The sequence below is a fragment of the Ascidia mentula genome, chromosome 8, assembly GCF_947561715.1.
Source record: "Ascidia mentula chromosome 8, kaAscMent1.1, whole genome shotgun sequence".
NCBI classification, from domain to species: Eukaryota; Metazoa; Chordata; class Ascidiacea; order Phlebobranchia; family Ascidiidae; genus Ascidia; species Ascidia mentula.
The window spans coordinates 4,606,245-4,632,466 of NC_138573.1; the positions used below are offsets into that span (position 1 = coordinate 4,606,245).

Sequence of the window (26,222 nt, forward strand, 5' to 3'; positions counted from 1 at the left end):
TCGTATTTCATGACAATCTTGGGGAGAATCTGATAGGTGGCGTCATTGTCCAAAACGAACGTTCATAAAGACGTCGCGGGCGATTGGCAAAAACGGTCAAGCGCCCAACCCAACCCATATACCAAGAAGAAAACCTGATCTGGATTCGTGTCCAGGATATCCTGGGTTCAAGCACGGTGTAGTCAAAAGAAACAAAAAAAAAACACGATAGGGTAAACAAAGCAACCGACCGTAGAAATTCACATTCCTATGACGAAGTAAATTAGGGCTGATTTTCGGCTTGTTTTAGGATTTCCTTGTTCGGGCGGTTTTGTGGCTATGGTTTGACCGGTTTGACCGGGAGGTTTTTTGGGCTAGTTTTGACCGGGCGGTAATTTTAGAAAGTTTTGCCTGGTGCTGAGTTGCGACAATAACTGCAGGGATGTCGAGTAGCCATCCGGTCGCGCTGGCCGAAGCAAAACCACAACGCGTACGAAAATACAAAATGAGGATACAATTAAAAGAGAGAACAAATTAAGTAGCGAATAAAGTTTTTTTATTTGTACATGAGAACAAAATTAGCAAAGCCTATTTTTTAACAGAGGTTAATTTTTACTTTTTGTTAATAACTCACCGATATAGCATTGCTTGCAAAGCACAGTTTACGAAGTCTTGTCAACAAACTTTAACAAATGCTTTTGTTCATGTGTGAACAAAAATATCTGAACCAAGTGTCCAGAATCAAAATTTGTGCCGACAAAAAGGGAAACCCCCCTTGTGGTAAATCTTCTCTCAATGTTTTTCTTGTGTGACGTCTGCATCGGTTGTATTTGTTTTGTTCGACTTGTTTTAACAACAAACTAAAATTTGATGTTATTGTATAGAGGATTGGTGGAGCTAACAAATAATGGGGAAGCTGAACAGAGCGGAATCTGATGCGTTGGCGCTGGCTTTTCTGGATTATTTGGAAACGAATAGTCTCAAAAAAACATGTTCAAAACCAGACTTAAAAAATATTTACTTAGAGTTTCGTGACACTGTGAATCTAAAAACATCCTACAGCCAAATGTTGTTTCACATGTCCAGACGGCAAAGAAAGATAACAGTAAGAGATGGGCATGTATATTTTCGAGGCACACAAGACAGGCCTTCCAGTGCCAGGTAACATACATGTGTTCTATTATGGGCCTAACCATTAACCAAGAATTAAAATGTTTCAAGATGTGGTTATATTGTATTAGAGAATATTTAGATTCTTTGCACTTGCAACATAACACTTTTTGGTTCAACTCTGCAATATTCTGTTTTTTAAGAAACATAATTTATATGTTTGTAACATTCCATGAGGGGGGTCTAGTGTGTAGCCAAGGTAATGACACATATTATTCTACTTAAATAAAATGTTATTGCAGAAGCAAGTTTCAAATGCCTTCAAATCCAAAAGCTGCCAAAAACAAAGAAGAAATATTCAATTGGTTAAGAAGCTCCCATGCCAGGTTGATTGTTTGAAGTTTTCACTAACCAATTTTAATAAGTTTTTCACAGCAAAACTTTAGCCATGAGAGGTACGTTTTTGAAACAAAACTTATGCTCTTTACAGAGATGCATTACTGAAGGGAGGGGAGAGAGAAGTAAAGATCACAAGCTATCCTGAAGGGATAGAAAGACAATCTGGCTATTTTACATGTGATGTTGAGGTAATTTACCAATTGTAAAGTCATAAAACAGCCTATACTTATAAATAAGATTACAAAATTTTGTTTCTTTCCCGCATGAATTGTATTTTATACTCAGAATGAAGAAATGAATCATTTTCAAATGGTGGTGCAAAACATCAGCACAGATAACCTTACACTTACAAAGTGTCTGTTTCTGAGAGAAAGTAATGTTATGGATTTAGCCGATGATGAGGGTTGTACAGACTCACCCGATCCTAAGCCTGTAATTCTAAAGCCAAGTACGTCTTAGTGGCGAAACAACAGTTTTTGTACACATATGCTATTTGACTATAAAAAACAAAGGAAATATTGTGCATTCCTATTGGTCTCTTACATTTCCTGTGTTTGGTAATAATAAATTATTTATTTTAGTAATTAAAGTTTGAAATTAGCAAAAGTTTTAGTAAAGGAAATAAAATATACGATATGTTTGTTTTTTTGTGGTATGTTACAAACAAACTATGCAGCTCGCAGAAAACTAAATATTGTTGATATGCTATGGCCAACACTTTTCAAAAAGCCTTTATGCCTTTTAGCCTTTATGCTTTGTTACAGTTTACCCCCTTGTGAGGAAGCCAAAATGTGTAGTGGTTGGATTTAGCAATTTCTATGTTTTTATTCACAGTGGAATATTACTCGATCACAGTTACATGCACTTTGACGAATAATGTTGCCTCATACTGCAGTGATGTGTTTTTCTGCTTCGAAACCAATAGTTCATCTTTTATGGCAATGCGATACCTGCGCTGTTTGAAATCAGATGACATCACCCGCCTTCTTCAACCCACTTCTCCTTATCAAAGGCAAAGGCTGGCGGTCCATGCCCTTTTTTCAGAAACTGTGCCAGGAGAAAAAGTCACATTGTGAGTTAAAAATAATGTTTAATAATTTGTGGTCAAAGCTACCTAGCAGCTGGTGGTGTTAAACGCTGTAGCATTTACACATTTTAAGTGAGTCTGTTCTTAGCTAAATAACATTAAATTTTTGAATGATTTACTAAATTTTATCAAATTATAAACAGATCATCTGCATCCAACAAGTTAAAGTTTATGCGGGATTTGCCTCAACATCCAGTACCCAACCAGCTAAAGGAGGCTATGAAAAAAAAAGCTTTTCAGGTCGACGGCGATGAAAACCAATTTGTTAACGAACCAAACAACCATTATGAACAGCAAAAGCGGTAAAAGCATTATTTTTTATACATAGTAAATGTAGAGAATATGTTTTAAAAGTAGGATACAATATATGTTAACAAGTTTTGGTTGTTTTTGCTTGAAGGCTTTATATGAATTATTTGAAATATGTGTTTGAATGAATTGGAAACATTTTTTGGTACGATACTATATTTCAGAAATATACTTTCGCAAGATTTGACACTTCAGAACTACAGTGAGAAATTTCAATGTCTTCTTCACCTGGAAGAAATTCAGTCTACAAGGGATATTCATGTTTATGACTTGAAGGAAGTTGGTTTGTCGCTTGAACACCGGCACTACTTTCTTCTTGTAAGTGCCTGTCATATGTTTTCTTTGCACCTCTATATATAAGTTTGGAAAAGGATTATCATGGCCATCACTGTTATTTTGTATGGTCATATGAGCATGATATGATTAAATTAAGTGATAGCCTTCCAAAACTGTATCCAAAATAACTAACAAGGAGTGATGGGCGATCAGCCTCAGTGCGATCTTTTATTAAAAATTTCACAGACATGTTAGTTTCGCCTTGACGGCGTCGTCAGTTTCTGTGCTAACGAATAACTGTTAAGGTTCCTGGACTTGCTGAAAGAAGACCATCTATTTTGCGAGGTGACAAAATCTTCGTTACACCAGTCGATTGTAGCACGAAACGATACGAGGGTTATGTACATGTGGTTGAGAGAGACCGTGTAGGACTGCGTTTTGGAAGACAGTAAGTGTGAAATAGTTGGTCATATTTTGCACAATGTTTTCAGCAATAACGACAAGGCATTATTGAAATTACTCTAGTCGTGTACTGCCATTTTGAGCTTTTAGTTTCAACCACATTAGTTAATTTTGTTGTCTTGCCTAAAATACATGTTTGCATAGATTCCAGTCAATTTACTTACCTGGGAGGAAATTCAACATCACGTTCTCGTTTAACCGATTTCCGATTAAACTTATGCACCGAGCCATTGAGCACGTGGGAACAGAGCGCTATCAGCACATACTTTTTCCAGACACAGCGGGGGAAAAGTTGGAAGCAATGCCTCCCTTACGGTTTGTTAACTTGTGTGGAGTTAAATCGACGTGTACGCCCGTGTTCAGGCGTGGTTGCTGGGCCCACGCTTGTGACATGTATGAGTGCTGTTTGAACCCGTTGGTATTGTAAGTCATTAAAACTCATAAATTGCATCGCTTGGGTTGATCGGGGGTGAATGGAGTAGAGTTAAAGTCTTTGCGAGTCAGTCATGTTATTGCCTTGATGTGCTAAACTTTTGAAACTCAAACCAAAATTTCCATTAGTCTGATGCAGGATGTTACTTTTCACAATCTTGCATCATACCCTTTCATTTCAATAAAAAATATAGTTCTTGTTCTTACTGTGACACCAACATGCGCCATTTAGTTCAGATTTGTCAGCAGAAACGTGATCACATAGACGTATCCATGATTTTTTGAAGTGAAGGTTCAAATATTAAAAAAAGGCCTTGAATGTATTTTAAACCAAAAAAGGATTTGATCACATGCACGTTTATACAGTAAAGAAAATGAAAACCTTTTTATTTGCGTAATGCTAATAGTTTGAGCTATATGCTTGCTGTCTGTAACGTGTAGTTTACACCGAAAATTTCCTTACTTTTTTCTGCAAAACAGCTTGGACAACCCTGGATACGCCATGCAATGCGCGATCGTATGTTGTTTGTAACTAAGGCACTTGTTATTTGTTTCGGAATTGCATTAAATCTCATAAAACCAAATTGGTTGCTTGTTTTTCTAGAATGTTCGATCGCAATCTAGATGAGAATGAGGAGCAAAAGAAAGCTGTTCATTCAATTTTCTATGGTCGTAGTCGTGTTCCGTACATCATATATGGCCCGCCTGGCACGGGAAAGACGGTCACAATGGTGGAAACCATTAAACAAGTATTGCATTTTGTCTATTGCATATTTTCATTGTGAACGTATAACATTATCGTTAGTTTTTCTTTTGGTAGTTTCCAAAGAGTTAGTTGCTCTGCACAATATTAGTTGTGTATATAATGCTTATGTACTGTCGTAGGAGTATAATGTGTCTGCCTCTGTCTGAGGCGGGTTGCGCAAGATAAGGTTGCAAATTAGGATTGATCGATTTGCCATATGTGTGTTTTAAAAATTAAAAGTTGGTACTATTATCAAAAGCTTCAAAACACACATCTGTTTTGTGGATTCAGATCATCAAGCATCGCCCACAGTGTCACGTACTCATCTGCGCCCCTTCCAACAGCGCTTGCGACTTGATGTTAGAGAGGTTGTTAGTCCACGTCGACAGGGCGTTGGCGTTTCGCATGTGTGCGATGTCAAGACCTTGGTCTGACGTACCGGAAGCAATACGGGTGCGTCTACACAGCCCTGAATATAACAAGTTTGTGAAAAACGATGCTCGTTACAAGTAAATTTGCAAATTTAATATATTCAGTTGTGTAAAACACATTTTTGAGCCGAAAATGCATTCAATTAAACATGTTTAAACCAATCACCTCGTCGGAAAATTTTACTGACGATTAATTCAAAATGACTTACAACTCGAAAAACATTTGGATGCAAGGTAGTCATGGGACCTGGAAGTTTTTAGTCAATTTTTTCTTTGAAAATTAGCTCTAAATTAGCTAATTTTGTGTGTGTGTTTTTAAACATATAAATTAAGAACTGCCGGACTTACATTTACAACTGTGTAAAGAGTAGGCTACGTTGTGCATTGTAATAAACTGCACAGAATCATATTTACTCGGGTGTTTTGAAGTTTAATAGTGCTGAGGTCAATATGTTCAACCAAACAGCAGTTTTATAAATTTTGGAACAGTGAAGTTGATAATTCTACTACGAGGCCAAAATTAATGCTTGTTCCCTTTTGTGCAGTCCGTTACCAATTACGACGGTTCAGAGTATTATTACCCGTCGATGGAAGAGCTGATGAAGAAAAGAGTAATTGCCACAACACTTATTACAGCGGGAAGGTATTAAGTGCATTTGTTCTTGAATGTGTTCTTTGTAGTCTCTGGCAAGATATAGAGAACGTAAATATTTGCAAATTGACGAAGCGTTGACCTCTATTATGGATATACTGAATTTCTGCAAAACAGAACCTAAATATTTTGTAGCGGTATAATTTGCCCCAAGTCTTGTTTATTGCATTGTTGTCGATAGCAACAAGGGGTGTCCTAAAACGTCCCTTATTTCACAGAATTTCTTCGGCGTGTTTTCCGCAAGATCACTTTGACTACGTGTTTGTCGATGAAGCTGGCCACGCGGTGGAGCCAGAGTTCATGATCGCAATTGAAAATGTTCTGGTAATTTAAACGCTGTTCTAGTAATGACAATATTTTTTGTTTTAACAGTTTAATGTCTCAAATTTGTTTATTTGTAGAGTCCCGCAGGGCGTGTTGTAATGGCTGGTGACCCTCAACAACTCGGGCCCATTATTCGATCCTCTGTAGCCGTGCAGTTTGATTATGGTTTGTTGAAGTTTTGTTGTATTTTAGTTGGTTATTTTGGACTGGACAAAAATCGGACAAGAATTTCTCAACAAAACAATGGGAAAATGTAACGATCTTTATTTTCTGTATTGCTCCACTGTAATGACAAAATTAGATCTGTATAGCAAAAACGAGCTCAACATTTGGTGCTAAACGTTCTATGTGATAATTCTAATTGATGCAGTGAAGGGATTCAAACAAAAAGCTACATATAAAAATTCCAATTTAGGCAGTAATAAGTGGCATTTTTACTTTGGTCAAAAAAAATGTAATGTTATTGAGGCATATTGTATAACTTGCTGCAGGAAAGTCCTTTATGGAAAGGTTGATGGAAGACTTTGAAATTTACCAAAGTGCTGATGGATACGACGACCGAGTGATCACTAAACTTCTGAAAAACTACAGATCCCACGAAGGTAAAGCATTTCATCCAGAGAGTTTAATGCATTGGTTACCTGCGATTGTCATGTTATACACTTATAATTCTTTGTGGAGGTAATAAAACATACTTTAAAGCTTTACGGAACTGCCCTACTTTTCCCAGATATCCTAAAACTTCCCAATGAGCTTTTTTACGATGATGAACTTGAAACTTGCGCCGACTTTTTGATGCGAAATGCACTCTGCACGTGGGACAAACTTCCCCATAAGGGATTTCCCCTAATTTTCGATGGTGTAGCGGGCGAAGACTTGAGGGAGGGAAACAGTCCTTCCTTTTTCAATTCGCAAGAGGTTTCGAAGGTGGGAACATGGGTTAAACAATGACTCTTTATGTATAAGCTTGTCATATGTTATAGTAAAACCAGAGAAGAGTTTACTATCATAAACTCACAGAAGACAAGTCCACCGTCGTTATGACAATTGTTAACGTTTTGCGTTGTAGGTGTATAATTATGTTGTTGACTTGCTGGACACCCGACATAACCCAGTGCGGCCTGCAGAGATTGGGATAATCTCTCCATACAGAAAACAGGCAAGACCTAATTATTTTTACTCAAGTTGTTTTATTTGTGAGAGTGCCAAATGAGGTGCTGCAGAAGGTTACTGACTAGATTTGCCCTACTTGGGGTATGTTTATGACCAATTCTGCGAATGAACGATTTTTTTTCAAATGGAAGCACCAACTTGTATAAGCTTGCAACTAAATCAACCACAAATGTAAACATAGCGGTTTCGGTTCACCCTAAAGGTGTTTTTTGTGAAAAATTGGCAGGTTGGTATAAAACAGTTACATTAATTAAACGATGTAAACCACCAGGTCAATGCGACAAACTCTAAACAGAAAACCAGTGGAAAACATCCAGGGTTTTTGTTTTAAAAAAATGAACAAAAAATAAAGAGGTTTGTTTCTGGCAGGTAAAAAAAATCCGACAAATTCTCGAAAGCAAAAAGCTTATGGGAAGAGAAAAGATCAAAGTCGGGAGCGTGGAGGAGTTTCAAGGTCAGGAGAGAAAGGTGATTATCATCAGTACGGTGAGGAGTGACTCCCATCATCTCGTTCATGACAAGAGGTTTCATCTCGGTTTCCTAGGAAATCCAAAGGTAACTGTTTTCGATGTAAGCTCGCAAATCTTCTTTAAAATGGTTGGGCCCCATGTTCTGTATCGTGTTACATTCTTATTTAGTTGGGTTCGTGTCGTAGGTGGTGAAACCTGGAAGTTTATTTTTGTTTAGATCAGTACTGATATGAAAAACAAAAACTTCAGCAGTTAAGTTACTGTGCGTGTGGTAAACTTGTCCTGTCATTGAGAGAATCATTTTAGCCTTATCTTTGGCGGTATTTTGCATATTCCAAACCATACGTACAGCAGACACTCAAAAAGTTTTAAAGGCCCGGCGGTGGCATATATGCTATAATTCTGTAGCACAGCGTTAAGAAACTCAACACCCGACGCTCAATATCAGTTTACACCATTGTCATCACTTTAACCTGACACCACGTTGGTTCTAAAGTTTATATCGCAGAAAATGTAGTCTCAGAGAAAAAATAAGCCATATTTCCATATTATCGCAAACTACATTAACATGCGGACTTTGTAAAAAAGGAGGGTCACATACGATAAAGATGACGTTAACAAAAAGGTATACCAATGTTTAATTTTGAGCTCACGAAATTGTTTGTTGTGAAAAGTCATCAAAACAAACCTTTGATTTCTTCCCCCAGCGCTTCAATGTTGCCATAACTCGGGCCAAAGCTCTTCTCATCTTGATCGGAAATCCTCACATCCTCTGCTTGGATTACTACTGGAGGAGCCTCCTGGACTTTTGTAAAAATCGCGGAGGAGTCAGAGGAGAGTTTTACGAACCAGATGAAATCAGGGATGCGATTGTGAATAACCATCAGGAGGAAATTGATTCAGGTTTATATTGTTAATTCATAAAAGTTTACAGAAAAAGCAGGTATTTTGTAATTGTTTTTAATAATTTTTTGAAAACGCGAATGACATCATTTAACTTTTGCACGCAAGAAAGCGTTATTTAACGGAAAAGGTCAATTAATGATTTCATAGTTTTAGATGCCGCAGAGAATATTCCACACCATTATTAGTATATTTATTTAGCATCTGCGCTGTCAGTTTTTTTGTAGACAGGAAGTATCATACCAGTTGTGTCTTTTTGGGGTCGGTAAAGTGCCAATACCTTCCAAACTCTTATTATATCCATTTTACCGTAAACGACAGATTCACATTGGCCACATAAAATGCCCCTATTAGAATTCCTACCATACCTCGCAACCATTTTTTTCTTTTTTGGCGCACAAACAACGACAATAGCATAACACTATACGCCTTTATGACGTCATGCTGGTTGATCGATCAAAAGTGATCCGCGTGTCAATATTTTGACCTGAAGATCGTTTTGTTGAAGCCCAGGGCCATTTTTATGTCACCACTAAAATGTTTTTGTCAGGCGTGTAGCTGTTGTTTTTGAAATATTGATATTTGCTCGTCTGCTTCTTCGGTTACATGTAGGTCCGGTATTAAGGATTGCGCCTATTGGTCAAATTCTCTTGAGTAACTGCTTTGTCAACACTTGAGTTTGGGTTGTGCATTTACTTTGTTGTCATCCAGTCGTTTAAATCACATGAATACGCTTCGGTCTCATCCCGTATTCATGTGACGTTATGTGCAAGAACCACAGCAATTTGTTAAGACCGGGCGTTTTCTCGGAACATCTTCGGTTCCGCATAAAACCGCACAATATACAACAACAAACAATCGAGTTTGGTAGACTGTAAAGCCTTGAAAAGATTCGACGTTATTTCCATAATCCAAAAAGCGTGAAGCAACACAAACACGTAAGTTTCGGAGCTACTAAATCAGAGGTAAATAGTGCTATGCGTTTGCAGCACTTCACAAACAGGCGGTGGCGTAATTCACTAATCCTCAGTCTAATCTTGCCTTCTGATGCGCCTGCAACGTAAATTGCATTTAATCCCCATCAACACAAGCTTACATGTCTGCTATGTGGGTGGTGCGGACGTCATGGTTAGGATGGGTGCTTTGTAACGTCACATTGCCTGTTTGTCCCATGGTCATATCATAAATTTCATCAAATTTTAGGGCACACCTGGACTACTGAAAATACATAAAGTGTTTTCGGATGTGTTGTCGTAATGTACTAAAACGCCTGGTTTATCATATTTTTAAAAACTCGGTTGAAAGGCCCACTCGACCAGCAATCGATTTTTCCAACGGTGTTTACCAAAAATTAGTGTTTCTTTCGTGCGTCAAATAATATGAACTCATTAACAAGATCAAAGATAGACCGAATTTTTTTTGTTTTGAACCCGTATTTTTGAGTGCAGTACCAATCTGACTGTATATTTTTTTTCGTGTTAAGTTGTGTGATGGGTTATAACATTATCCTCCACCGGTTGACATGGATTTTAGTGTGCGCGCATGAGAACCAAAGAGCTGTTTTCATTCGCTGGCAATTCCCACACATTATTTTCGTTGATGCACTGAAGTGTGCACGCTCAACAAATCATCCTCAGGTATTTTTAAACCGGCCAAGAGAAACGCTCTGCTAACAACTCGAACCGCACCCATACGCGGCATTCCGACCACCTGCTACTTCTGCGGCGGGGTTTCAAGTGCCTTTTCTCCGCCAACGTTTTCAGTTTTTTCCGGCACTTACAGTACCCAAATCCTCTAGAACAAAAAAATGTGGTTTTTCAAGTACCGCGACTAAAGCAACGGTGGGCGGACTTACCTTAATCGCTATAAATCTCTTATTTAGTGTTTTATGTTGGTTGCCTCGGCGCATCGTTGTGGAAACTTTGTTTATCATGCAGCGAGTTTTCATTTGAAAGCGAACGTAGTCCGTACCGAGTGCTTTGTATAATAATTATTTAAAATCATGCGCTGTTTGGTGTAACTAGAAACGTTTAACTTGGTATAACAAAATTAGAAACATCATTGTTGCCCTCGATAACTTGAATCAATGTAAAGTAAGGTGGCGCAAATCTAAATGAAGCAAAAAATTGGTGTAGTCCTAAACATTTTCACCGTAGATGTCGTGTGCTTTTGTGTTACAGACGCAGACGAAGGCGTGGATTCGATTACGAGGCGTTTTGCCGAAATCGGGCTCCAGGGTCAACTGTATATGAACGTCAGCAACATACAAGGGCAAATTGTCCCCGAATGGCGAAACGAGCAATAAGTTCTTCCGAGGGTGGAGTCACTGATGGTCATTTATTTGGTTTTCAGACTTCTTGTTTTTTGCATTAATCAAATCGCTTGAAAAGCGCTTTATAAAATTTGGATGTATACGTTTTTGTTGTACTATAACATCCCAATATCATCACTGTTTCCAATGCCAATAGTTCCAAAATTTCGGTCGTTTGTCAGTTCGTTGATGTAGAAACTTCTGCGTTTATGTCTCTTCAAATCCAGTGTCTCTTATCACTTTTATTCTGAGTTTGAAGACCAACCCATTTTTTTCCTTGTTTTTTTAAACTCGACATAACGCCATGTGAGAGATGCCACAAAACTTATATGCTACGCATTTCACTTTTTACCTTCACACTCCTGATGGTTGGACGTGCAACAAACTTTAGAACGTAGATCAATGTTAAGTACCCACTTGATCTGCAAGATATATATTTTTAGGAACCCCGATATAAAAACTGATACGAATTCAACATATTGAAATATACGTCTTAATTTGAATTAGAAAATGATTTTATGTGGGCCGCCTGTTGGTAAAGTATTGTCATTGTTCTATCTTACAAAGGTGATTTTGCGATGCACTTTATGCTTTTGTTGTGCTCGCAAGTCACCTTTTTTAATGAAGTGGAATTCTTTCAGGCAAAGTTGCCTTCAAGTTCAATAGTTTCGCAATATATTTACTCCGTAGTACGTGTGCGTTAGGTCGATAAAATCCTAGTCCCGATTTCCAAGTTTTCGCTATGGCTTTTTTGTTCAACAATATCTTGGCAAATTGCATCAACGTTCCTCAACCCTAGAAAATCGTTCACTGTCATGCTTGTACATGTGATTGCTCCGTTGGCGCTCGGAAAATTGCGCCATTCATACGTCAAAGCAAACTTGTGACGCACGGTGCATTGCGTAAGCGCCTGTGACAAGTAGACAATGACAAAAAAATCGCTGCCGACCTCTATTATTTTGTTAACAAGATGGTACTTTGTGGTGTTTATGCTTCGAGTCATGCGTCAATATGGATTCGAGTTTATGCTTTATTTTGTTAATACCCCTCTAAAGAAGCATTAGTTATTGCTATGGGCGCTGGTGCCAGGTCATTTTACTTAAAACGGTAAATTAACATTTAAATCGGTATTTAACGTCGGCGGTTGCCAACGTCACGTAGGTAATAATCAGAAGATATTCGTTCTGTTTTCACTCACACTGCAAAGGGAATGAATTATCTGCGCGCCCTAATGGCATCTTGAACGAAATTTGCTCCCCCATTACCAAGATGGGTTGTGCGGGATGTTGGACTGGGTTGTTATGCTGTCGAACTGTCAGTTGGATCGATCCTTGCGGTTCTTCGTCCCCCCCCCCCAGCTTTCCTAGAGTATTGTCGTTATCTTCATAGAAAACATTGTCAGTTGACTACACGCCATTAGATGATCTAGTTTGATTCTTCACGGAAACAGCGATTTGATTTTCATGCAGTTTCGTTCCTCGTGTGTGCTTCATCCTAATTCGTTGAGATTGTTCAACCCAACCTTCTTCAATTTTTGTGCATGTTTTTACTGTCGTTCTGTTTCTATTCATTGTGTTGTCGGTATAGAGGTTTGTCATGACAACACAATAACGATAATCCGCGTGACCAAAAACTCAATCAACTACAATAAAGTTTCCTTCAACGTCTTTTTTCTGTATAATGCCTTTCCCTTACTTTGTGTTTCATAGTTATAGTGGCAAAAATTCGTTATATTTTGTTGTAGATGAGCAACAATTACAATGTCATCAATCTTGAATTTAATATCGACTTTATAACATGATAACTTTTTGGTAGTTTGGGATAATGCATTACTTCGAATATTGATCGAGTTACTTCCAAATAAACAGCGAACAATAAAAAGCATGTGTTATTTTTTATAACGTCCATTTCTCAAAAGATTTTAAGCGAAAAGATTTAGGGTCCAATTTACTGTCTCTTGTGTTTAAAATCGAGACACCGACCTCTGTCCCCTTGTTGTAAAAGACGCTTAAACTGGACAGCCCTCTACGCAATTTCCATAATTGTGGGTCTCTGTTTCTAGTCGTGGGTTTATGTCTGAATATTTTACCTCGATATTAAATCGGGATGGGACATACACCCTAATAACCATCACTAAGCGAAGAAGATTGCCGTAATTTGCAGACGATGGGCATCAATTTGAGTGCAATTAAATACTCACGCTTTATTTTAAATGTCAAGTTGTAATGGTGACTTCTTATAGGGGCGTTGCAGAAAGCACGTTTAGTTTAAAACCGTTACTTCAAAACCCCTCATTTATACATTTCATGAAAAGCTATAACGTGTACCGAGCACAAAGGACCACTGATGGCGTAATTTTTTTGTTTATTGAACAAATTTCCAACCAACAAGACAGCTGGTTTCGCCTTAATATCAAGATTATTGTTTGCCCCAAAAAATATTTGTTCTTGTTTTCCATTTCTCAAATACGATCTGTCACGTGCTACGTTGGGAGAAATACAGACTCGATTCAGAGAATTACACCGCGGTGTTAATTTTTGTGAGAAGTAAAAACTGTATCAACATGTTTTTGTGACGGTTTTTGTGTTTATAATGTGTTCTTTCCGAAAAAATAGAATGTAGAACTCCGCAAACTGTTATGTAGAACTCCAATTTCAACCAACAAACATTACAATACAGTTGCAGCATTGTTTTAGCGAAATCTCTGCGTTTCTCATTCATTAGAAAAACGTTATCGTCTTAAAACCAGATGGTAATCAGTAAACACAGCCACAAACGTGCATCCAACATACGATAAGCAACGTTTTTTTGCATCCCTATAAGTATATGGCACAGTTTGGACAAGTGTTGGTACTCAGTATATAATGTCGTAACGAGAAGGGCAAAAACGACGAGTGAAGGTTAATCACCATCGCCATTGCCTGCCGGTAATTGGAAACTCCAAATACCTTGAGAGACCCGTAACGGTCCAGCCAATGTTGATTATCGAAGGGCTTGGTCAAGAAACACTTCCATTTGCACGAAGGTTTGAACATGCTTCGATAACATCGCCGTTTTCGACGAAATTATTGATCACAGGAGCGCCGGTGAGTCAGTTGGGTTCATTCCTGCCCGTGGCAGGCACTTAATATAGGCAAGTGCAATCTATCAGCGTATACACCCGCGGTACATCTTAGAAAATAAGTGCAGCTGCCTGGCTCTGCAGCTTGCGCTGTTCAATTCTCACTGTTGTCAACAGCACAGCAGTTCACCTGCCCATGCCAGATGTAAAATATTATTTAGGGGGTGATGTAACACTGCAAAAAACCAATACCCAATATTTTGACAAAACAACATGTTTTTCATAATCCATAGCTTGCGACCCCACGTGAACGCCCAAGATAGCTTGAAGAAAAAATCAAAACAGTGTCAATTAGACTTAAGCGTCGATCGACCCGCTCTAACTATGGTGGTTTGCTCCTGGCAAGGAAAAGATCAATGCCCGACCACGCGAAAAACAAGCAGTGAAGTTCCCTTATTACACCTTCGCAGACTCACTATGCGCTATATGTAATACACCTCTTGCCTGCCTGCCCGCCATGCAAATTTGCCGACAAACAGGAGCGGAGTGTTCATTTCGGGAAAGTCGAATTCCTAGGAGAGTTTTCTGGTTTCTGTTGGTGTCTGCTTGATTATTGGAGTAAGGTCGGTGTGCGTTGGGCCAACCCACAGACTTTCGTTTTGTTTTGCGACGTATTCCAGCAACGCACCACAGTCAAACGGAAAACAGTTATTGGCGTGCCCTCGACGTTTCAGGTTATTTGCTGGCGGGTTGTAAACTTTGACGACTTAGTGTTTGCCAGGAAAAGTTCGAGCGGACATTGAACGAAAACAATTAAGAGGTCGTCGGGTATTTGTGTGGTGATGTAAGCTTTAAACTCCTCATTAGTTAACGAAAGATTCTTTAGTGTTGAGAACACGTGGAAGTTTTATTTGTAACTGTATTGCTATATTAAAAGGTAAGAAAGGACTCTTAAATTTCGACTGTATTAGGGGTCAAAACTCTAGCTAACTTGGGGTAAATTCATTATGTTGATACAAGCCGTACGCAAGAAAATGTAAGAGATATTTCTTACATTTTCAGAGAACTTTAGAGCGATAGGATTGATACGGATGTCCTTGCAATACCAGTAGCAGCAGCAAGGTGCCTTGTTTAATCCGTGGCTGGTGGTGGCAGTTTAGGATTTTAAAACTGTGTAAAGAGTGATTAATTGGTCGCAACCCGCGATATAGCCCGCAGACATAATATTCATCCAATCCGTTCACAGAATGGCGTACAAGTACTGCGCCCAGGAATGCCTGCGTTATAGTTCGTTTGCAAGGATTATAGACGGAAGGATTAAGGCACAGAAAACGGATGTGTTAATATTTGATGTCTTTTGAGTCTAATAGTTAAGCATCTTTAAACCTTGTTATAGCTGCTGTGTTTGGATCTTTACTGCATGGGTCTTATGTGCATGTATGAATTGTTGATGAGGACACTGCAGTCCGTTTCGCCCCATTCCGCCACCCATAAGCTCACACAGTAAATTATTAATTGACGCTCAATGAATTTCCATAGCTGACAGACTGTTGGATCACAGCCAAGGTCGAGAGGAATGTCATCTGTAAGTTCTAGAAAAAGGAATCCAACATGGCGATATCTTGGTGCCATTAAATAAAACACTTGTCTTGTCACTTTACTTGGTAATTTACATACCTTTTCCGTGGTTCTTAGGGCATGTCGTCTCATTACCCGGCATAGATGTCACGTACTTGTTTAAAAAAAACGTATGCGGCAGTATCTGTTCAAGACCCATTGTTCAAAAAATACATTTGACTTGCCTGTCAAAATATGTACGAAACCTTTAAAACTTCCCTGTCGAAAGATTTTGATTAAATCCGCGTAGAAGAATTATTATCTGCAACGAATTGCATAGTGACGCAGTCCAATGATTACATTTAAACCGACCAATATTGATAATAAACATGGGAGTACTTGGCCTTCATAAACAAGGCCAATATGTGTTTGATAAATGAACATGAGTTGTATCTGACGTAACAAGCTGGTGGTGACTGATGTACACTTTGGCTGTGACATTTGGTGGCTTGGTGCAATGGTTTCCAATAAACTGCTTGTGTAAGTGTGTACTGGTGAACCACTCACTTGCTTTTGGGAAAGTTATAACATTTTGCTTAAATCATGTGGCAAAAACTAGTTTGCCTTTGTTGCGTGTGCAGCTTTTTCTCGTGATTGGACGATTTCAGTGTCAGAAGGTCATTTCGGCGTATTTCTGCACGTAAACAAACCAGAAATAAATGAATAACCAAGTTATTATATTGAAAGAGTCTGAAACCAAGTGTTTCTGATTACCGTCAGTCGGTTATATTGATTTAGTAAATCAAATTTTAAGGAATTGAAATTCGTCTTATTGTTTGTTTGTTATATTTGTTTCAAATTTATTACAATCGCTTGATGCACTAATCGTCGGTAGCAAGACGACAACAAGAGACGAATCAAAAAATTTCAACCGACAACATCCGCCCATCATTGAACATCAAAAGTCGTCCGCCGCAGGAAACAAGCCCAAGGCAATCTGTTGTTGTCTCACGCGACAGGACGAAAGCTTCGTTTGATCGCACGACTGACTTCGCTGGTTGCCTGCACCTCAGCTCCCTGCGGTCGATCCGCGGGAAATTAGGAGTCTGATAGCCGCCAATTTTCAAGTGTCGTGTCCGGCGTGCCTGACAATTATGTTGAACGACCTTGGCCGTCGCCGATGTTAAATTGCTCCAACTAATTGCACAGCATTTTTTTTTGCTTGGCGAAAAAACGGGCAGGTGTTTGAACGTGTTTGATCGATCGGACTCCAATCCCTTGCGAAAACCAGCCTTCGGCAGATTAATTTGTGGGCATCGTGAACGGAAAAGAACAGAAGCTCCTTTTTCTCGACATACAGCGCGACGGCAAACCGTTCACGATCCCAGAAACAAACTCTAGTTGGTGGTTTTGACTTACGGAGGGCGAGGAGAGCTGAATTTACAAGATTAGAGAAATTTTCTTTCAGAGGTTTTGCATGTTTAAAAGTTGGCTAAAAAAATTGTTCCAAGTATGCTCGAGAGTTGAAGGCGTTGTTTGCGTACATTTTATTTGATGCTGTCGGACGACAAGCAACAAATGCATTAAACCTATGGCGAGTCCGGATGTGATTTTGGTACGCACAGTTTGGTGATTCACCGAATACCGCTTTAATCTGTTCTGCAATTGTTCGTGCAGGCTGCAGTGTCGCAAAGTGATTTGTAGGAATGAGCAAAATTTTAATTGACGCCAAAGCTAGCCGTGACGTGGTAGCACTCTGCGAGCGATCAGAAGTGATTACAACTTCTGTGACAGACAACTGCAACATGACGCGCAGTATTAGACAAAGAAACGGTTCCCAAGACTCCCAATCACCATTAGTGGTCGTTGCCAGTTCTCAAGCAAGCGTTCACCCCGATGAAGATTCGAACTCGCAACCTTCAGACTGCGAACTTTTCGATGAGGAAGCGATAGTTTCTTTGCCTGACGCGGTCGAAAGTTCGACGGAGAAAGAAACACAACGTGAAGGTGATTAAGATCGCCTTGTCAGCGATTCGAATCTTTGTCTTAAAAGATTTTGATCTTGCGAGGGCGTGATCGATCGGACATCATGACTATCTATCTAGGAGTTCGATACTATATAACGATTGATCGTGTAACCTGTTTTACTTATAATTCGAATTCGCGATATAACCCTTAATTTTTTTGTGTGGTCAAAATGTCATACACCACGCTGTTTGGTTGCTTTCGCCTATTTATTATTTGTGTAATACGTCATAATAATTCAAAAACTTTTAGTGATTCTGATGACGTAAAATCTGCTACTTTGGTAAACAGGTTGGTGCAGCACTGTTCATAAATCTAACTTGTGCGCACAATTATTTTTTTTATTTTCTATTGAATATAGCTTTGAGCTGAGAATGTTTTTTTTGTATTTCAGACGGCGCCCTGTTAAGTACTTACCGTCACAAGTTTATAAAGCGCATTCCGCGCACGGACACTCACCACCGCCAGGTAAGATCCACGAACTAAACACGTAAAGGTATAGGCCTACCACGGTAAACTCAAGACGTAAGTTTTCCAGGCATACGAAATTGAACTTTACGTATTTAGTTTTTTGTCTCCATAGTTACATGACGTTATACCGAAAAATGTTTTACGAGCAGTACCTCGGTGGCAGACGAGCGCTAGTTTCAGATTGTGTCAATAATGCAATGTTTTTTATTACCTGTTTTGCACGGGCTTATACAAATGAAATGTTTTGGGCAGTTTTATGACAAAAAGGTTGCCCTAAAGCAGTGTTTCTCAAACTTTTTTTCAGTACCGCCCCCCAAACACCTTAGTCATTTAATAACGCCCAAAAGAACAGACAAAAAACAAAACGAATTTATTTGTTGCTTGTCAACTAATGTGATAGTTGAGGTTGGTGCATTGACACCAATTTCTCAATACCAGGTTTCATGTCGGACAAAAACAATCGTAAGTCTCCTCAGTAGTCGATATCCAGACGATTTCTTTTTCCATCTAAAAGAGTGGTGAATGCGCTGAACGCACGTTCCACCAAGTAAGAGCTAAGATTACGGAAAGGTGCTCGCGTACTACCTGGAATGCGGCCGTATATCATGGTAAACGTACCACCGGTTGGGAAACACTGACTTACGCTACAAGAGAAAAATCGTCCTCAAGCGCCCCCCAATCGCCCATTCAGTCTCCAGTGTCCCCCGTACGATCGCACCTAAAGCGAGTCAAGCGGCCCTTGGCATTTTGGTTTATTCACGATCGAGAAGGATTTCCAACGATATTTTTTACCGATAAGATAAAAACCGTTTGTTTTTACGATAACTAAGACTCACCGGTTTGGTCACAAGTGTTTGTTCACAAATGGTTTGATAAAAACAGCTGCCTCTATTTGCTGTTGATTTTCCCACTCCCCTTGTTGTTTGTACATGCCCCACAACGTTAGTTTATTCGGTTACCACATCACGTCGCCATATGGCACCGACCTTCGGCACTTGGGTTGTTATCGAGACGGTAAACACGGCAATCGGAGCTATCTATAAGCGACAAAGCAGGAAAATTGTAGCAGTTTTAGGAGTGATCTTTATATTTATATATTACGCAACAATCGGATTCGGTATAGGAGGCTATACCTGTTTTTCTTGTTTCGAATGTTAACGAGATGTTCAGAAAGTACTAGGAAATTATAAATCTGTTCGACTTGCAGTCAGCGCTATATTTATCCTATGTTCTACTGTAGCAATAAATTGTTTTTCCTACATGAAATCTACCTAACCAGCAGCACTTCTTTCACGTGACACAAGTTAACTTTCAATTCAATTTTAAATGTTACTAGAACAACTTTGTGTCCACGCTTCTAGTTTTAGAAAACATGTTTCGCTTTTTATTAAAGCATCTTCAGTTCTTATTCAAATATTCAAATATGTTCTACTGTAACACGAATACTTTTGAATATTGCACAGAAATGGCTGGTGCACGACGTGGTAGTAAAAGACGAGGTTGTCCTCCACAAAATCGCTACAAACTACCAAAGCCTCAACCTGGGCACAGTTGGAGAGTTCGGCCTTCGATCGACATGTCAGCGCCGTTCGTTCCAGCACATCGGTCGGGGCCTGGTCACTGAAACCCAGATCGAGATGAACAGAGATTTCTTCCGCGAAGTGATTCTGATGCGTTGTGTGCGCAAGTGTTCGCACATACTTAAGTGCCACGGGTTTGTGCTAGACAGCCAACGCAACCTCTACATTTCAACAGGTGAATTTTTTGCACCCTAGTTTGTCATATGAAAAAATGACTAGTTTGAATATGTGGACATCAGCCTCGAATCATTCGTGAATAAGCTTCGAATCATGTTTTTTAATTTGATTTTTGATTGGGGGCGTAATCATTGATTTGATGTTCATGGTGTGGTAGTAAAACTACAAGAAATGTTAAGATATGCAAGTATACTGAACGCTACATATAAAAATGCAGAACAATTCGGCGAAGAGTCTCTGGCTCGGTTTCGGGAACGCACCTTAAACCAAGTCCTACCCGTGAGCCAGGTGCGAGTTATCGGACAACAGCTGCTACAAGCACTTGGCTACATGCACTCGATCCGTATTTGCCACAACGAAATCAGCGCTTCTAACGTGGTAGTTAGCTTCCAGCCGGCCGCGCCCAGCAGGGCATGCCCAGACCAAGAGGGACGCCTTCACGTCAAAGTCGGTAATTTCCGACTTGCAAGGGATTTTTCGACATGGGTTGAATGCCCACGGGAGTTCGAGTGCTACAAATGTCGACCTGTGTCCAGGATAAGCTCGCGTTGTGCCCAGAATCGGGTGCACGCCATGAAGTGCCATCCAGCGTATGATATGCTGTGTTTTGGCTATCTTGTGTTTCGTTGTCTTCGAGGCACGACGCCCTGGTTAAAGGAGTGCTCCTGCGACATGTACTATAACAAACACCGCAAGCGATTGGCTCGCCTACGAACCGGCAACTTTGCCACAAAGTGCGATTTCGAGAATTCAGCGGAAAACCGACCGCTTCTGCGATCAAGGTGGGTAGAATTGCAACTGTCAAAGTTTTCATCGAAATTTTGTCAAAATTTCTTTGAAGGATTAAGATTAGGTGCAAAACACTCGGAGCTGATAATTTTGAATGGAAATGCCAAAGCTAGAACACTTCAATTTCAAACAAGTAATTTTACAATGTGTTTTTTTAGAAATGAACATTCGCAGCTTACCCAGCGAACAGCGAAGACCCTCAACAAAATGAGAAAGAGTATTCTGAACAAACATAGTAAGTAATATTGGGAGTTGTGAGCTTATTACAAGACTGCAAAAATGCCGAAACTACATTGTTCTTTGTGCTGTATGATTTGCATGATTCGTTTTTGTGTACGCTCATAAACCAGCCATAACTTTTTTTGCTTTTTTTAGGTTACGAGACCAAAGATTCAAAGAAATCTTGGAAGAGTTTTACGCGCAGTTTCACGGAGTGTTTGGCGCTCCTACTGTCGGACTGTGAGGAGGAAAGACCCAGAGCCAACGAGATGAACAATCCGAATTTTCAATACTGGGATTTGTTTTCGACCGACGTCAACGCAAACAATGCTTGGACGAGAAAACCTTTGAGAGAAAATATCGTAGCAACATGCGTGTTCTCTGACACTAGACGTTGATTTTGTGCACTTTTATGGCCAAATACCAATTTTTCCAGCGCCATGAGCACAGTTTGCATTTTTCTTATTACTGCTTTTTTGACATGCCTGATAATATCTTGCACATATACCCTGTTTTTTTCGACGGAATATCGGGATTTAACGGTTCCAGCACTCTGCCATAATTTGCAAATTGTGCAATTCAACCCTTGACTATGTCCTGACAATGTTTCATTTTTAAAAGTGATATAAGTAAATAGCACCTGTTAGATTAATTGCGTATTTGTAATGCTTGATCTACTTTTTGACATATCGGCAAACTGCCTTGTACTGATTCACCCACTCATTTGCGTGTCACTAAGTTTCATAAAGATTTTTAAATAAGGATGTAGCGAATTCTAAATTTCAAAAAGAAAATTGTCAGCGTCAGCATTCAGAACAACTGTTGGGTGAAAAGGTTTCCTTGTACCCAAATATTTTCAGCTCAGTTAAAAGGTATCAACTTGCATGTGGTTCTGTAAAAGCAATAGGCCTATATATAAAAGTGTGTTAAAATAGGGTTGTTTGATTCTTGTCGGCCACAATTTACCGGTGTCATCAATTAATTAGGGAATGTCCAATATTTTTCTTCTTTTTTTCGATGTCATTTGCCAAAATGGCAACTTCCATTCAACTGTAATGAAGTCAGTAATGGCACGATTTCTGAGTAAATAGCGGTATTTGATATATCGGATGTAAAAAACAAGAAAGAAAAGTTCTTTATTGAAACGTAACAATCGAATCAATTCGTTTTATTTTTGCGTAAAAAACTGCCTGTCGATTATCGAGTCAGACGAAAGTGGTTTACCTGCAGAGGATACCACAAACGCAAACCATAAAAAGGACAACATTTTGTCTTTTAAAAAATAAGATGGAAGTGGAATTACTAACTATATTGAACATGCTGCAAGTAAGATACACGTTTATTAAATAGAATTTATTTGTTGGTGGAACGATATTATGTTTATATATGTGCAAAAAAAAGCCATAATAATATTGGTAAGCTGCAGACAGGGTGTATACACGCACTGTTTCGACCTGTGAGGTCTCATCAGTGCAGCTGTTGCAGTGGCACTGTGCTAGCTTTTACACTAGCCTGCTAGTACACGTTTATTAAATTGAATTTATTTGTTGGTGGAACGATATTATGTTTATATATGTGCAAAAAAAGCAGTGAGGTCTCATCAGTGTAAAAGCTAGCACAGGGCCACTGCAACAGCTGCACTGATGAGACCTCACAGGTCGAAACAGTGCGTGTACACACCCTGTCTACAGTTTACCAATGCTATTATGTTTGATTTAACGATATTATGTTTTGATTCAAAAGAAATAGATAGCAATTTGTTGCTGACGCTACCAGGCATAATATTTAAAAAATTCAAAGCTCTTATGGCAAAACTTGTTCTTTTCGGTCATCGTTTCAGTTGTTATCAAACCGACTTTCACCCAAAATAGATAACTTTGAAGATAACAAAAATTTGAATAATTCGTGTTCGTAAAGTTTCTCTGATCCGATCTTGCCAATATAATATCTCACGCGTGAGTGCATATTGGTTAACTTCTCTTGCTGTTGTGATCTGGCGGCTGTTAAATACAATACAATGGCTGGGCGAGTATGCCTGCAGTTGGTTCGAAACTTGCATGTATCTTTACCATGTGGCAACATTCGCACCAGAGGAAAATTTCCGAAAAAATCAAGCTCCATTAAACTTACCGCTGCAAAACTAGGGTTGGTTTATTTCTATTTACGTCCATGACCACCCTGAAGTAAAAAATAATGCCTTATGTAGGTTTGAAAAACCACAGGAAATGTATCCAGAGTATCCATTGGAGGAGCCACCAAAATTTTGGATGATAAGACAAATCAAAACACTGAAAGGAAAACCTTATTGGGAAAAGGAAGCAATGAAGGAATTGGGATTGCACAGGGTACCAAATCTTGAGCTTATCAGTTATTTTGTTTGTTGCAATTCTTACATTTGATATTGTACATAGTTTACATTATTTTGCGAAGAATGTGCTCCTCAAAAGGATTTCAAGATTTTATGGCCAACCCTTGTAAAAAGTAACTAAAGCACTAGCACTAATATACAATAAACATTGACCAGTCCAAGCTATCAGCACTCTTATTGACTAGTCCTTCATCCAAATTATAAACCATGGATCACTTGCAGGTTTTATGAAAATTATGTAATTGCAGGTGTTCGATATCAGCATACAGGCAAACTTTCCTAAGAGCAATGAAGTATTGTGGACCGTCAAGCATTTAGTGCAGTAAGTCTTCTATAGCGAAACCGAATTAGTTTAAATTGTATTAACCACAATACAGAATTACGCCTATCCGGTTTCCGCAAGGTTTACCAACAGAAGAAGACATCGGACACACACAACTCCATAATGATGGCAGGTTTGTTATTTATTCCAAAATGAAACAAGAAGATAAAACAAATCCAGATGTGATTCCTCAGGCCCCACCAGAAGAATACAAGGTATTTTGGAAAATCCAGATGTGAATTGGCGGACTGTAAACAGGTATAAACCTCATTGTGTTATCCCAGGTTGTGGATGGATTTAGAATGTGTGCTGGATGCAAAGCTAGAAGATGTCTCAAGTTCGGCATGTGCCAAAAACTGTGGATGCAGCGAGGACACAACTACATTGAAAAAATTGGACCGCAGATGTTTAATTTTGTTGAGAATCCCCTAAAGTCACAAAAAGTAAAAACTGTTGAGGAAAAGACATGTTGAGACATGTTCGACTTGTCCACAATTTGTGCGTTCCTATCAACCTTGGCATGAACAGTACTGCTACACAAATTGTGCTGAAAAAGGTCAATTAATGCTGAGGCCATCCTGCTGAAGTTCCTGGCTGTGCTGGGTCTGCAGATCACTCAGTTTCTTTTTCAGTACGGCAAGTCCATTCAGCACAATGTTTTCAGGCCTAATCGCTCCAGTGGTTTCAACATTGAAGAAAAATTTATTAGGTTTTCCATGTGGATCAAAACTGAAGAACAAAATGAATGTCGAGTTTGTTGTTGAAGCTGCAACTCATAATGTTAAATGTACTGAAAACGCACTTCTTGACTAGAGTTTGAATGGATGCCAAGTGCCTAGTAAATAAAATAAAACTTACTCTGCCTGAAACTTGTCATCTTCTTCCATAAGGTCACTGTATTCACTTTTGGGCCATTCCTCTGGCTTTGGAAATGTTGTGTGGCGCAATGCATTGTCAGGGTCATACTCGAAAGCAACAGCACTAACTGTCTGCCACTTAGCATGCTCCTTCCCTGGAAATAATAACAAAAACCAAATTAAGACTGAAAATGATTTTTTGAAGATATGGGTCTTACCGAAGCCCTTTTTTGCATATGCCTTGAACTTTAAGGTCTGGCCCTTTCTTAGTTTTACAATCAGTATATCGTCTTGTTCACCAAACACTGCAGTGCTGTCTCCACGACTCCTTGATGTTATTGGCATCACCTTTAAGTAATGAACAAGTAATCAAAAATTAAATGTAATATTTGAATTGGTGACTAGCCAATACCTTGGGGTTCATGGAAACTAAATCTCTGGTTGTAACTTGGCGTGTCCCTTCATTGTTACATTTCACATCAAGGTAAAACTCTACAGAACATTCTGGACAAAACTCATCACATGTACAATCACGAGAGTACTAAAAGTGTGTGATAAATTAATTCTTGGAATTTACCATTGGTTATTTCTCTAATACATTTGCATACATCCTATTATCTGCAAATATAATTTATATGTATAACCTACGTGCTGACCTGCATTTTGTCAACAATATCATCTGATGTAAGCGGGATAAGCCCAATGCGATGTGACAAAAACTCATCATTCAAAACAGAAGAGTTTTCCTCAATTTGAATCCAGTCAATTGCCAATGTTGGTACCTGTAAGAAAATGGATAGCATTGGAAAATCTTTAGTTATAGGGCCTACAACCACCGTCGAAATTGACCATGTCGTGTGGCGAGTATATAGCAATTAAACAATGTACGTTTTGTTACCTCAGCAATAAACACACGACGAAGAGAATTTGCCGTACTCAGGTCTGTGTCTTCAATAATAAACTTCACATAATCCTCAGATAATTTTGATATAGCAACTGTTGGCTGATTTGCGTAAGGCATCTTGAAACAAATTTACCAACGTTACAAAAAAAATTCCTTTCGTTTGTGTAGTATTGGCGCCTTCAAACAAATACGTTTGTGTCATCCGAAATCGCAACAACTGAATATTTGTTTTTTTATTTTTTTAAGACAGATTTGTATAAATTTTAGTAATCTGTTTGGTCTTTTTTTGTTTAATATGCCAATTACGTATTGTGTTTAAGCATTGCCATATTTTTGGCAAAACTTGATGGAATTGTGCACAAGAAGGCTTAAACGTTTTCGTAGGGCTATTTATTATTCGAACTTTTATTTTTTTGCCCCATGTACATGTCCAAAATTTCAAGCGACATTCATAAGTGTTCTCGTATAAGTTAAAATTTTTGGTGCATTGTTGGTTCTAGACAAGTTTTTCTGGTTAAATCGTAGACAATATCACCGAAGACTGATATGCACGACAAAACAAAATTTTCAAAATTTTTAAATGTTTAGCGATTTAATTATTCGGCCGATTTCGAAACTAATTTTAGTATCCATCTCCTTAAACGCAAAAAATTTTTACCAAAACTTATGCTGGATTGGATCTAATCCTATAATACAGCTTTTTATTGGCACTTAAAGAATAACCTCGACTACTGTACCAATAACTGCTTAAAGTTGATTTTCATCATATTTGTGAAACGAACAAATTTGTACATCTAAAACAATGATTCTAATCTATACTAAATATACC

At 38.8% G+C, this 26,222-nt stretch overlaps 4 protein-coding genes across 4 annotated transcripts; 3 read left to right on the forward strand and 1 right to left on the reverse strand.

The window, feature by feature from the left end:
* Positions 1-867: 867 nt before the first annotated feature.
* Positions 868-12,927, forward strand: LOC145912512 (putative helicase mov-10-B.1). The gene is made up of 20 exons (XM_082999995.1): positions 868-1,140; positions 1,392-1,475; positions 1,580-1,676; positions 1,774-1,936; positions 2,323-2,560; positions 2,719-2,877; positions 3,049-3,202; positions 3,466-3,608; positions 3,767-3,937; positions 4,659-4,803; positions 5,091-5,252; positions 5,776-5,873; positions 6,101-6,206; positions 6,284-6,371; positions 6,698-6,808; positions 6,937-7,133; positions 7,276-7,365; positions 7,749-7,934; positions 8,557-8,752; positions 10,933-12,927. Exons 1-20 carry the CDS (start codon positions 887-889, stop codon positions 11,055-11,057), a joined length of 2,967 nt encoding a protein of 988 aa, XP_082856121.1. The 5' UTR covers positions 868-886; the 3' UTR covers positions 11,058-12,927.
* A 4,553-nt stretch (positions 12,928-17,480) lies between these two features.
* Positions 17,481-21,564, forward strand: LOC145910288 (uncharacterized). The gene is made up of 6 exons (XM_082997359.1): positions 17,481-17,688; positions 18,101-18,174; positions 19,641-19,932; positions 20,152-20,716; positions 20,882-20,958; positions 21,099-21,564. Exons 1-6 carry the CDS (start codon positions 17,487-17,489, stop codon positions 21,338-21,340), a joined length of 1,452 nt encoding a protein of 483 aa, XP_082853485.1. The 5' UTR covers positions 17,481-17,486; the 3' UTR covers positions 21,341-21,564.
* Positions 21,565-22,917: 1,353 nt separating this feature from the next.
* Positions 22,918-24,105, forward strand: LOC145910290 (uncharacterized). Its single transcript, XM_082997361.1, has 5 exons — positions 22,918-23,087; positions 23,149-23,287; positions 23,559-23,632; positions 23,688-23,847; positions 23,917-24,105. Exons 1-5 carry the CDS (start codon positions 22,960-22,962, stop codon positions 24,103-24,105), a joined length of 690 nt encoding a protein of 229 aa, XP_082853487.1. The 5' UTR covers positions 22,918-22,959.
* LOC145910289 (DNA-directed RNA polymerase II subunit RPB3-like) lies at positions 23,757-25,558 on the reverse strand. The gene is made up of 6 exons (XM_082997360.1): positions 25,388-25,558; positions 25,146-25,271; positions 24,902-25,030; positions 24,708-24,837; positions 24,491-24,644; positions 23,757-24,361 (listed from the first exon to the last, which is right to left on the reverse strand). The coding sequence occupies exons 1-6, from the start codon at positions 25,508-25,510 to the stop codon at positions 24,190-24,192; spliced, it is 834 nt and encodes a 277-aa protein (XP_082853486.1). The 5' UTR covers positions 25,511-25,558; the 3' UTR covers positions 23,757-24,189.
* Between the last annotated feature and the right edge of the window lie 664 nt (positions 25,559-26,222).

Excerpts from the sequence above, each read along its gene's own strand:
- LOC145910289 (XM_082997360.1), bottom strand. The coding sequence starts at position 25,510 with ATGCCTTACGCAAATCAGCCAACAGTTGCTATATCAAAATTATCTGAG. Across the intron at positions 25,272-25,387 it reads GTCGTGTGTTTATTGCTGAG|GTACCAACATTGGCAATTGA; the intron begins GTAACAAAACGT and ends ATTTTCTTACAG. Across the intron at positions 24,362-24,490 it reads GATGACAAGTTTCAGGCAGA|TTTTGATCCACATGGAAAAC; the intron begins GTAAGTTTTATT and ends TTTGTTCTTCAG.
- LOC145910290 (XM_082997361.1), top strand. The coding sequence starts at position 22,960 with ATGGCTGGGCGAGTATGCCTGCAGTTGGTTCGAAACTTGCATGTATCT. Across the intron at positions 23,633-23,687 it reads ACCGTCAAGCATTTAGTGCA|AATTACGCCTATCCGGTTTC; the intron begins GTAAGTCTTCTA and ends ACCACAATACAG. Across the intron at positions 23,848-23,916 it reads CCCCACCAGAAGAATACAAG|GTTGTGGATGGATTTAGAAT; the intron begins GTATTTTGGAAA and ends GTGTTATCCCAG.
- LOC145912512 (XM_082999995.1), top strand. The coding sequence starts at position 887 with ATGGGGAAGCTGAACAGAGCGGAATCTGATGCGTTGGCGCTGGCTTTT. Across the intron at positions 5,253-5,775 it reads ACGTACCGGAAGCAATACGG|TCCGTTACCAATTACGACGG; the intron begins GTGCGTCTACAC and ends CCTTTTGTGCAG. Across the intron at positions 7,366-7,748 it reads TCTCTCCATACAGAAAACAG|GTAAAAAAAATCCGACAAAT; the intron begins GCAAGACCTAAT and ends TGTTTCTGGCAG.
- LOC145910288 (XM_082997359.1), top strand. The coding sequence starts at position 17,487 with ATGACGCGCAGTATTAGACAAAGAAACGGTTCCCAAGACTCCCAATCA. Across the intron at positions 18,175-19,640 it reads CGGACACTCACCACCGCCAG|AAATGGCTGGTGCACGACGT; the intron begins GTAAGATCCACG and ends AATATTGCACAG. Across the intron at positions 19,933-20,151 it reads CAACCTCTACATTTCAACAG|AACAATTCGGCGAAGAGTCT; the intron begins GTGAATTTTTTG and ends ATAAAAATGCAG.